A 12,596-nucleotide genomic window follows, 5' to 3' on the forward strand; every position below is an offset into this window, starting at 1 on the left:
TATTACTAGTAATCACTTCGCAAAACAATAAATAGAATAAGTTAGAGAATGACGCCCACAATCAAAAACGGCAGATTTTATCGGGAATCGAACCGTGCAACAATTGTTTGGCTTCTACTATACATGAATGAATTAGTATTTTATTCCTTTTAAGCGCTATACAATATTGGGCAAGAAATATATATTTACAGTTTATTCATATTTAAATTTACAAAGTAATGGAACATTAAAGTGTACTGCCCTCTTTCAAGTGGGCGATTTCATAGTGTAATGAGGCCTAACACTTTTCAGAGGATAAATACACTATTCTCAAGAATTTTTACAATTTCGTGTCGAGTTTGCTATTTTAATACAGCACCAAAAACTTCTTCAATTGAATTGACACTGTAAGTTTACCATTACATCGTTTAATAATCAATATAAGTTTTGATAACACTTATAAGAATAAGTTTCCCAGTAACTGATTTGTTTAAGCACATCCAAATACATAATTTTCCAGAAAATCTTTATTTTGTATTGGAAACTCAATACCCTTCAATGCATACTGGTAAGTTATTGGGTGATTATTTACAAATTATTGAACACCGATAATAAAATCGATAAATTTCATGGGGAGCGTTTATTTTCTCGGATAGTTCACCCCATAAGAGACAATGCATTCCGTTAACTAGTGAAAAGAATTCAGCTCGTTTGAGACACCCGTATGAGGCCTTAATTCGAATAAGCCTGTCAGAATCAATACTGATGACACTATAGTATCAGGACACTTGAAAACCGTTGGTCACAATTTTTTCCGCAAGGAGTATGGAATCTTGAAATTTCGTTGAAAGCTCCATAGTAAGATTGTTTCATTCTGTACTGGAAGTCTGTATTAAGACAGACGTTGAATTTCGTCAGCAAAGTATTTTGGAATGTCAATAATTTTTCCATCGACCAGAACATATTTTGATGGAGGGTATTGAGTCTCTGGTTTTTTCTCAACTGGTGCAGCTGAGTCTTCGTTCACCTCCTGTAACAGAATTTTTTCAATCAGAAAAGTTCTTCTCAAAACGATCAACAAACTTTTCAAATCTTAATTACCTTTGAAGTAGTCCAAGTAAATTAAATACAACTAAATAAAAATTTTATGTTTTTGTTCATATATAATGAAGATTGATTGATTGTTTAACTGACTGACTTGCTGAAAAACCAGAAGGTTTGGAAGGACCAAAAATTTCATTTAATTTCCTATAAAATTGACTGACTGATTTTTCGATTGATTGGTTGGTTGATTGACTAACTAACTGACTGACTTTTGATTGAATGAATAACTGACTGTCTTACTGAAAAACCTACAGGTTTGGAAGGACGACCATTTCAATTATTTCCAATAATTTCAAAGCACTGATTGATTGATTGACTAACTGACTGACTTATTGATTTATTAACTGACAGATTGACTTATTGTACCGTGTGTTTGAAAAATAATGACCAATTTTTAACAGTTGTATTTATTCAAGAAAATAGTCTCCACAAACCAATTTTACATAAAATTACTCACAGAAGTTTATGATGATGTATTATAAGTGTTCTATGTGCCCTCCTCTTGAGGCTCGGACGACATCTAGACGGTAGCCAAATTCATCCCAGACTGTTCTCAAGATGTCTTCTCGGACTGTAGCTACTGCATCAGTTACCCTGGTATTGGCTCCTCAATTTCAAGTGCTAAGAGAAGAACATAAACACGATATTTAACGTTATTCCTCCCTTATCACTTGATATTGAGGAGCTAAAAATCAGGATAGATGGTGCAGTAGCTACAGTCCTAGAAGACATCTTGCGAACAGTCTGGGATGAATTTGGCTACCGTCTAGAGGTCGTCCGAGCCTCAAAAGGAGGGCACATAGAACACTTATAATACATCATCATAAACTCGATACTTCTGTGAGTAATTTGATGTAAAATTGGTTTGTGGAAACCATTTTTTTAAAATAAATATAACTGTTTAAAATTGGGTCATTCTTTTTGAAACACCCGGTATTATTGACTAACTTACTGGCTGATTGATTATTGATTAACTGACTGATTGACTTATTGTTTGGCTGATTTAGTGTCTGACAGACTGCCTGACTTGTGTATTGATTGACTGACTAAAGGTGCATTTTCGTTTGTGCGTAAACTTCTGCAGTCTACGGTGACAAGCATTGTTGACATTCATATTGTCCAAAATTCAAGTGCACTAAAAAAGCTGATCAAATAACTTTTCATTAGATCAATAACATTTTCAATAGTACAAGCTTATTGCCATTTTAAAGTATGCAAAAGTATAAACTCAACCTCCCTCATTAAAGCATAATTGAACATAATATTTTAGGTTATTTAGACAAATCGAAATCTTCCTAATCTGAGATCCTCGCCCTGTTGTGGTCGACGACGGCATTTACGCTCAAACGAAAACGCAGCTTTACTGATTGATTGATTGATGATTGATTGACATACCGGTCAGTTGTATGGCCAGGAGTGTCTTATGGTGGTGCTAGGATGAGGTGGCGTGCCATGATCCGTTGTAGCAGTTGCTGCGGTGGACCCTATGCCACGCCTAAGCCAACCTCATTTCTTGTCACCGTCCTTGCCCCCTTGCTTGGAGTCGGTGGAGGACACCGACAAACCAGCACCGCCTCCGTTGCCTCCTGAGGGGTACAGCTTCTCCAGGTGCTTCAGCGACTCGGTCAGGAAGTTCTAAGGGTCACAAAGCAGATTGACAATGAATTTATTGTTAGTTTGAAATTATCTTCATATTATTGTCATCTGTTTGTTAAGTACGAAAAGATTAGGAATTTTTTTGAAAACAATAACTATCAACTCTGGCTGACGGATTTGGCTTTGCCTGAGGAATTTTGTTTTTGTTAGTTTGAAATTATTCTGGTGTACATTTTTTCATGCATTCAATTTTATCGTATGTTGAATTGAACAATATATAATTCTTCATCTAATATAGTATTTTAATACGGCTACTTGAATTGTTTCAAATTTAAAAGCAAGCATTTTTGTGTAGTTGAGAAGTTGATACTGTGGTAATTATATTAAATAAAAATACTAAGAAATTGTCAAATACAACAGATTTTATTAAACATAGAAAGACCGGTTCCGGTTGTTACACCATTGTCAATGTCTGATAAACTAAAACCATAGAGAAACAATAGTGTAACTTGATATCCCATGGTATAGGGAATTTATGTCGCAACTTTTACTGTTATCTCAAGCCGATTACTGTCGATTATTGTCAATTTTTACTGTTTAGTTGGGGCGAGAGTGTGTGAACGGCACAATATGAGAGACTACCACTGCATGGGAAAGAACTACGTGAGCTATCGGCTTGGGATAACAGTAAAAGTTGCGACATAAACGCCCTATACCATGGGATATCTACTTACGCTATCGTTTCTCTATGCTAAAACTGAATACAAGAGCAGCAGAATTTATACTAGTAGGCGAGTACCGCTATTGGTCAGGGCATGAACGCCTGCCATTGGTCTAGCTAGACAGTGGGAGGAGAGTGTCTAGCTAGTCCAATGGCATCTGCCATTAAAAATTCTGCTGGTCTTGTATTTACAGTAGTTTTAGTTTATCAGAGATTGACAATGGTGTAACAACAGAAACCGGTCTTTCTATGTTTAATAAAATTTTCGGCAATTTCTTAGTCTTTTTATTACTTTCCTTGCCCTATTACCATAGGTAAGGAAAGAATTGCTTTACAAAAAAATTAAGGTACCCTAATTTCAAGTTTTCTATACGTTTCATTACTTTCCTTGCCCTATTACCATAGGTAAGGAAAGTATTGCTTTCCAAAAAAAATTAAGGTACCCTATTTGAATGTAAGATGTAATGAATAGAATCGATCACTTGGAATAATGATTTATAATTTCATATTATTTTTCACGATTAATTTACTCTATTCATTCATTTTTATTGCAGGCATTGTATAATACATAATACAAACTATATTAATGGATTGGGAATCTATTCTTGAATTTCCACTCATTTAGACTAGCTTTCTCCAAAAATGGCTCAACTATTAAACCCGTTTAATTAACGTATATTTAAAATTTAATATAATATGTTTCAATTGAGTCAGCTGATGTTATAAACTAGAATTTTAGTTCAACTATCTTGGAGAAAGTTACCTTTAGCAGTCAAGAACACCTATGAATGTGTATGAATTCAAATTCATATGTATCCCCATCTTAAACAAGCTAGTTGTCAAAAATAATATCAGTGTCAGAGTGATTCATAAGCTTACCTGTATTGCGGTAAGTGCTGCTACGATGGCAGGACTGCCAAATCCATGTGAAATGAGTGAGAAATGCGTAAGATGCCTCTGAATGCCAGGATCCAGAATGTGCTGCGGCCTCGTATTGCAAAGAGGACTTCTGTCTTGGTTCAGCAAGTCCATCAGTTCCTTTGTTACTTGCCTGTTAAATTAACAAAATAATATTATTCACCTCCATTTGTTACTTCTTCTATATTAATCAATATAAATACCGAGTAGGCATTTACTTGATAATTAAGTAAGAAGATTGATTACTTATTTCAAAAATATTTCTTACACATTATTTCTGTTGTTTAGACAACGACATTCATTGAATAATTGAAGTGCACTCCAATAGGGCTTATGCCTAGATGTGCCCATATTTATTTCGCTTTATGTTTTTGTCGTCTAAAGTAATACATATAATTTTCATTAGTATTTTTTTTGTATTTTTAGCTGGTACAAAGTTTTGTAATAATATGTTGTGCGGAATAAATTATTTTTTTGAATAAAAAATATTCATGTAAATAAACTACTTCGTTCACTCACTGACTGGCGTACTTTCGGGTCCATTTTCAACAGCCAGATTTTTTATTGCGGACTAGCAGGTGGTAACCCGTGCTCCGCAAGGGTCTAATAAAAAACTTGACATACTGAGATCTTGAACTACTGAAATCTTGGAGAATTTAAAAAGGTCCATAACCAACCTCGGTAAATTAAGAATCTGCATGCAAAACTTCAAGCTTATCAGTTGAGTGGTTCAGACGTGGTGATGCGTCATTCGTGAACTTCCTATCTCGTATGTGTATAAGCTAATCCTCTCCTTTATTATATTATAGACTAGCAGGTAACCCGTGCTCCGCAAGGGTCTAATAAAAAACTTGACATACTGAGATCTTAAACTACTGAAATCTTGAAAAATTCAAAATAGCTCTATAACCATCCTCGGTAAATTAAGAATCTGTATGCAAAACTTCAAGCTAATCAGTTTAGTGGTTCAGACGTGGTGATGCGTCATTCGTGAATTTCCTATCCCGTAAGCCAATTCTTTCCCTTATTATAATAGACGATGCCCACATAATCATCTGTTGATAAAACTGAAAAGTTTCAATAATAATAAACTTTTGCCTGTCCGTGGGTAATAGAATCAGTTCACCACAGTTGTTAACCTACTGAAGGTTTTTTCCGTCATTATAGGCCGTGATGTGGAAAGCGATAAGGGATCAGTAGTCGGAAGAGTAAAATGTTCAGGGCAGACAATAATAGAGACTAGGGTCAAAAATATCGATTTCGAGTTTTCAATTGATTATCATTCCATAACATCTCCTTTGTTGATCAGAATCGATTAGAAAGTTGACTTTTTCGTCGACTATATGAACAATCGATTATATGAACACATGTAATGTTGCAGAAAAGAGAACAGTTGTCGTTATGGAGTTATAACATTGCCCTGTTTTTATGTATAACTCAGTTATTTTTCAAGATATCAATTTGATTTTTTCAAATTGTTCTTTATAGTCTCCTTTATTGAGGAAAAATGATCTCTCAAATTTGATTTTTTGAGACAACTGATCCCTATTTGCTTTCCACATCACGGCCTATAATGACGGAAAAAACCTTCAGTAGGTTAACAACTGTGGTGAACTGATTCTATTACCCACGGACAGGCAAAAGTTTATTATTATTGAAACTTTTCAGTTTACCAACTTTGCCCTGTTTTTATGTATAACTCAGTTATTTTTCAAGATATCAATTTGATTTTTTCAAATTGTTCTTTATAGTCTCCTTTATTGAGGAAAAATGATATCTCAAATTTGATTTTTTGAGACAACTGATCCCTATTTGCTTTCCACATCACGGCCTATAATGACGGAAAAAACCTTCAGTAGGTTAGCAACTGTACTGAACTGATTCTATTACCCACGGACAGGCAAAAGTTTATTATTATTGAAACTTTTCAGTTTACCAACAGATGATTATGTGGGCATCATCTATAATAATATGAGGGAAAGAATTGGCTTATACACACGTACGGGATAGGAAAATTATATTTGACGCATCACCACGTCTGAACTACTCAACTGATTACTTTGAAGTTTTGCATGCAGATTCTTAATTTACCGAGGATGGTTATAGTCCTAATTTGAATTATTCAAGATTTCAGTAGGTCAAGTTTTCAGTATGTCAAGTTGTTGATTAGACCCTTGCGAAGCACGGGTTACCTGCTAGTCTATAATATAATAAAGGAAAGAATTGGCTCATACACTACGTGATAGGAAATTCACGAATGACGCATCACCACGTCTGAACCACCCAACTGATTAGCTTGAAGTTTTGCATGCAGATTATGAGTTACTGTAACTGTTTTATATGATTGTTGTTGTTGTTCTTCTTCTTCTTTGGCTGAGCCTTATCCCAATCATATGGGGTCGGCATTTTCCTCCCTCTGTTTTATATGATTATATTATAATAATAATATTGTAAAATATGTCGGTGTTGTGAATAAATTTAAATTTCGATGCACTTATCCATTATTAAAGGTATTCAACTCTGCAAATCACATACTGAATTATTGGTGGACTTGGGCAAAATTACTGAAATTATTAAACTTTGTGAACTTTATTCAACTTACTTAGTGGCATGAATGAGTTCCTTCCTCCTGTAGGACTCTCCGGGATCCTGGGCGTGCTGCCTTGTCAGGTATTCTGCCACCTGCCTGGCTGGAAACTCAGTTTCGCAAACATAACCGAAGTCTCGTGCTAGGTGGATTGCTTCTCCTACAAAAAATCGAATAAAACCAATAAAAAATCGATATTATCGAAAATTCTCCTATTGATAATCTATATTTCTGATAATATTTACAGAGAGGTGTATTGCTTCTCAATTCTCCAATTGATAATTTATATTTTCGATGAAATTTTACAGAGGTGTATTGTTTCTCAATTCTCCAATTGATAACTCATATTTTCGATAAAATTTGTATAGAGGTGAATTGCTTCTAAATTCTGCTATTAAAAATTAAAATTTTCGAAAAAATTGTATAGAGGTAAAATTGTATTTATCTCGGGCCACTCCTGTGTTTCGGATGGACACGTTAAGTTGTCGGTCCCGGCTGCCTAAAAAGCAGTCGTTAGGTCATGTCAGAGGCCCTGAAATTGATCAGTTGCGACCTGAAAACTCTGACACCAGACTTGAGCCAGCCAGGTCACTCTATATTATTATTATTATTATTGTATGGAGGTGCATTGCTTCTACAATTTATAATAATATAGTTATTTTTATTCAGAGACATTTAAATAATAGACAATTGAACAGTATCTTTACTCTATGGTAGAATACAGTTCACGAGACTTTGATTTTCGAGTATCTTTCATGGCTGTACTTATAGATTCTGGTTCATAATGATTAACAATTTAGCAAGCTATTTAATGAATTTTAACCACTGTGAACAACTGAATAAGTAATTACTCAACAATATGAAGATAAATAATGATTTCTCAATAATACTTCAATGATTCTCATAAGGACTCAAGCATTCTATGAACAACTGAATAAGTAATTACTCAACAATATGAAGATGAAATAGAATTTGAATGATGATTTCTCAATAATAATTCAATGATTCTCATAAAGACTCAAGCATTATGATTCATAATTCAATAATAAGTCATTATTTATCTATTTATTTATTGGATAGAGCAAACAATACAATAGTCGGAAAAGAAAAAACAGGCTATTGCCCAAAACTTCTTCAATTTCCTAATTATATCTCAAATCGTTCAAATTAATTATTCTCAAAAGATTGAGTTCTTTATTTATGTAGATTACAATATATACTGGCTTATACACTTATATACAATAGCTTACAATACAACAAAATTATAGATGAATTTACATAATTTTGACTAAGAAAATAATTAGAAAGAGAGAGAGAGAAAAGGATAAAACTATTAAGAGGAAGTGAGTGAGAAAAAGAGATGAAAAAAGGAAGTGATAGAATGGAAGAGATAATATTTCAATAAGTTTTAGGCTATGATAACAGTTCAACAGAAGCGATGTGTGGTGTTCAACCAGTTCTCAGTTCTAACGGTCAATAATCGATCATCGCCGTTCAATACATTTTAATCGATATCTCGTTAAAGAGATCACTCCGTTACGATTTCGTCGTTACCATAATAATTAGTTTGTGGAATCTCGATATCGATCACCACATCGACTGTTAGGTCACCGGGTGACGCCCGCCTGTATCTTCACACCGTCCTACCATTTCCCACCTGTTGGTTTAGTCTGGATTATTGAATAGCGAACAAGTGAATTCTCGCCGAGAGTGGCTTTCTTAATCCTGATCAGTTATTGACTTGCCACAACCGTTTACTGCTCACTGATACCATATATTCAAATTCAAGCCTATGGTTTATTTATTTATTTATTTATTTACTTACTTATTTATTTATTTATTTATTTATTTATTTATTATTATTTATTTTATTTACTTATTGCGGATGATACCCACATGATCATTTTTGATTGTGTTTGGGTAATGGAAAATGCGAGGGTGAATTATGAGATAATCATTTGTTTATTTGGTCAGCTGTTTATTTGGTATATGCTGCGAATTAAAGAATGAACATAAAGATGTTCATTCATATAAATAAAAATTAATAAATAGTAGTCATTAATATTGACATAATCTATATATATATATATAAGCGAAATGGCACTGACTGACTCACTCACTCACTCACTCGCAGAACTAAAAATCTACCGGACCAAAAACGTTCAAATTTGGTAGGTATGTTCAGTTGGCCCTTTAGAAGCGCACTAAGAACGGTTTTGGAAAAATTTCGAAAGATACGCCCAAAATCTGCATTTTTCCAGCGTTTTTTAGCGCTTTCTCAGCTTTATCGAGAAAAAATGAACAGAAAATGTTCAAATTTAGTACAGAAGCTCAGCTAGGGTGTAATAATGTTATGTTAGAAGGAATTTGCAATAACGTCAAAGATACGCCCAATATTAGCGTTTTTCCAGCGTTTTTTATGCTTTTTCTCATATTTATCGATAACAAATGAACATAAATTGTTCAAATTTAGTACAGAGGCTAAGCTAGGGTGTAATAATGTTGTGTTAAAAGGAATTTGAAATAACGCCAAAGATACGCCAAAAATTAGAATTTTTTGGCGTTTTCTCAGTTCATTCATCAAGTAATAGACATGAAATGTCAAAATTTTAGACAGAGGTTTAGGTAGGGTCTAAAAATGTTGTGATGAGGTGACTTTAATATTTCATCAAAGATACGCCCAAAATCAGCGTTTTTCTCAGCTTTTCTGCGTTTTCTCAGTACTTTGACTTTCTGATGGAATGAAGCATGCTCAAATTTCAGCGAGCCCGCTGATCTCATTTCTGGACGATCCAGTCGGGGGTCCAGGGGGCGGAGCCCCCTGGCTTAGACGGATATGGCGAGCAAAGCGAGCCTGACGGCTAGTTACATTATATAGCCGAAAAATGTCGTGATTGAACAATTTTAAAAGGGTAATTGGATTTCTAATTTTTATTTATATTTAAGTGTAGCTCTAAAGAAAAATAGACAATTTTCATTTATGCACATTGAATGAACAAAAGAATTGAATGATCATATCTGTAGGTAAATGATTCAAAACACTGGCACATTGGCCCGGTTGCACAAAAGTCTTTTAAATTTCAACTCCGATTAAGTGCAGAATTCTTCAACTTCTCTGATTGGTTTTCGTGATATTTAACTGTCATTCAATGATTTAATCACCGTTAAAATTTAACAGAAGTTTGTGCAACAGAGCCATTATCCGAATGAAAAATGTGACTTGAAACTGTCACAACTAATACTTATTCAGATAAGTTAGTTTATGTAGTGGGATTTTGAAATTGAAATTTATTTGCCAAAAAATTCTTACTTCACAAAAGACTAGTCTAAGTTTAACAAAAACACAATATCTTCAACTAAAAAATAACATAGAATAGAACTTGATCAATCATGAAAACATAAGATAAAAGTAGAATTTTTTAGGCACCACCAGCAAAAGAATAAATCTTGTGCAACTAAGAAATAACATAGAATAGAACTTGATCAATCATGAAAAATAAGATAAAAGTAGAATTTTTTAGGCACCACCAGCAAAAGAATAAATCTTGTCCAACTAAGAAATAACATAGAATAGAACTTGATTAATCAAGAAAACATAAGATAAAAATTACAATTTTTCAGGCACCACCAGCAAAAGAATAAATCTTGCCCGCTGGATTGGAATTATGTGATAGGTACTTGGTTGAGGACTGCCATTGACTGATTATAGAGAGAATAGAAATAGAATAATTCTTTCAATATTCATAATTTTCTATTTAGCGTTTATATTATTTCTGGTCTAGACACCTCAATGTAGGCAGATAATATTCAAAACACTGGCATGAGGCACCGTTAAACTATAGTATAGATAGTATTACTCGTACAATAGTATTTCAAACATAATAATTATTTGAAGTTGTAGAATTTGAACTAACCTTCGACTAGAGATGTTAGTAGAGTTACATTAGCTGCCTTCCTTCTTCCAGCTGGTAGGTTTAGTCCAATTTTTTCTAGCTTTTCTCTCAGTAGCCTTCCGCCATTTTTCGATTTTGCTCTGTAAAAAAACAGAAATGAAACATGAAAACTTCCATGATGCCTATTGATTCAATACTTTACTTTATCTGGCTCTACAGTCCTGGAGGGACCTTGGCCTCCTTTACATGACGCCTCCAGACATCCCGCTCTTGTGCTCCCTGCCGCCAGTTTGCCACAGACGGAGATCTTTTATCACATCGTTGATCCATCTTTTTCTCAGCCTACCTTTTTTTGGGGTGCCCATCTACCTTTCATCAAGCACTATTGATTTAATATCCTCTGGATATAGTTACGGTATGTTAATGGTAGGATGCGTTTGTTGATTTTCCATTACGGTACTGAAAGTGGAAGTGTTGAAAAATTAACTTATCACACTTCCAGTATTTCATCATAGAAAACAATCATATTATTTCCACTTACAGTTCATTCAATTACTGAATACGAATTTTTATTGCAGATGATGCCCCACATGAGCATTTGCTTGTGCGTGGATAATGGGAAGTGCGACGCTGAGATGTTCAACCATCAATTTAATTATGAGATGAATAGAATTGAGGAAAAACAGAAGAATGAGAAAAGATGAGGAACACTAAGAAGCTGTAGTTAACAGGAAAGAGTAGAAGAAAAGGAGGAAAATATAGGATGACTAAGAAATAAATGAGGGAAAGCAAGAAAATATAACAAAAAAAGGATGATTATGAGAAAAATTGAGGTATAAAACACTAAAACAGTTGTAAAGGTAGGAAGGAGAAGCAAGGATGATGAAAAGGAAGGATGAAATGAGGATGAAGAAGAAGACGAAGAATAAGAAGAAGAGGAGAAACACGAAAAGAAGAAGAAGAAGAAGAGGAGGAGGAGAAACACCAAAAGAAGAAGGAGAAGAAATGAATAGAATTAAGGAAAAAAATGAGAAAATAGGATAACTGGGAAGCTGTTGTAAACAGGAAAGAATAGAAGAAAAGGAGGAAAATATAGGATGACTAAGAAATAAAAGAGGGAAAGCAAGGAAAAATAACAAAAAAGGATGATTAAGAGAAAAATTGGGGTACAGAAAACTAAACCAGTTGTAGAGGAAGGAAGGAGAAGCAAGAATGGTGAAAAGTAATGATGATAAAGAAGTAGAAGAAGAAGAAAAAGCAGAATCAGAAGAAGAAGAGAAGAATGGAGATAAATAGAATTGAGAAAAAAGAGGAAATCTGAGGATTTGTTGAAAATATGAAAGAAAAAGAGGAAAGACAAAATCAAGGATAGATCAGAAATAAATGAGAGTGAGCAAGGAAAAATTACAAAAAAAATTGATTAAGACAAAAATTTATTGAGGTTATAAAACAATGGGTGAGGAAGGGAGGAGAACTTAAAGGATGATGTGAAGGAAGGATAAAAGGAAGAAGAAGAAGAAGAAGAGAAGAAGAAGAAGAAGAAGAAGAAGAAGAAGAAGAAGAAGAAGAAGAAGATGTACTGCGCAACTGCAAGTATAGTGGAAGAGCAAGAAAAACAAAACCTAACAAGAATATGAGCGATGTAAGAGAAATGAAGTTGCTTGGTAATGGTGGGGGGTGGGGGTTTGTAAGACGAATTCCATTCCACCGCTGGCAACGAAGATATTCGAATTCTACAGTGCAGTATTTTCAATTTTCCACAACAGCCTGTTGCACCCTCCGCTAAGAAAAGGGTGGA

At 34.2% G+C, this 12,596-nt stretch overlaps 1 protein-coding gene across 5 annotated transcripts in view; it reads right to left on the bottom strand.

Moving 5' to 3' along the window:
* Positions 1–612: 612 nt before the first annotated feature.
* LOC111064506 (transcription factor AP-2-epsilon) overlaps positions 613–12,596 on the bottom strand; it is a 156,702-nt gene continuing 144,718 nt past the window's right edge. For 3 of the 5 annotated variants that reach the window (XM_039442351.1, XM_039442352.1, XM_039442350.1), the window contains exons 8-12: positions 10,820–10,938; positions 6,921–7,065; positions 4,280–4,451; positions 2,479–2,718; positions 613–1,009 (exon numbers count right to left, since the gene is read on the bottom strand). In XM_039442351.1, coding sequence (XP_039298285.1) covers positions 2,590–2,718; positions 4,280–4,451; positions 6,921–7,065; positions 10,820–10,938 — 565 coding nt within the window. In that variant the 3' untranslated portion in view covers positions 613–1,009; positions 2,479–2,589. The remainder of the gene's footprint in view (positions 1,010–2,478; positions 2,719–4,279; positions 4,452–6,920; positions 7,066–10,819; positions 10,939–12,596) is intronic. The other 2 variants (XM_039442353.1, XM_039442354.1) reach the window with 1 other exon arrangement.

Source organism: Nilaparvata lugens, chromosome X (genome assembly GCF_014356525.2).
Source record: "Nilaparvata lugens isolate BPH chromosome X, ASM1435652v1, whole genome shotgun sequence".
NCBI classification, from domain to species: domain Eukaryota; kingdom Metazoa; phylum Arthropoda; class Insecta; order Hemiptera; family Delphacidae; genus Nilaparvata; species Nilaparvata lugens.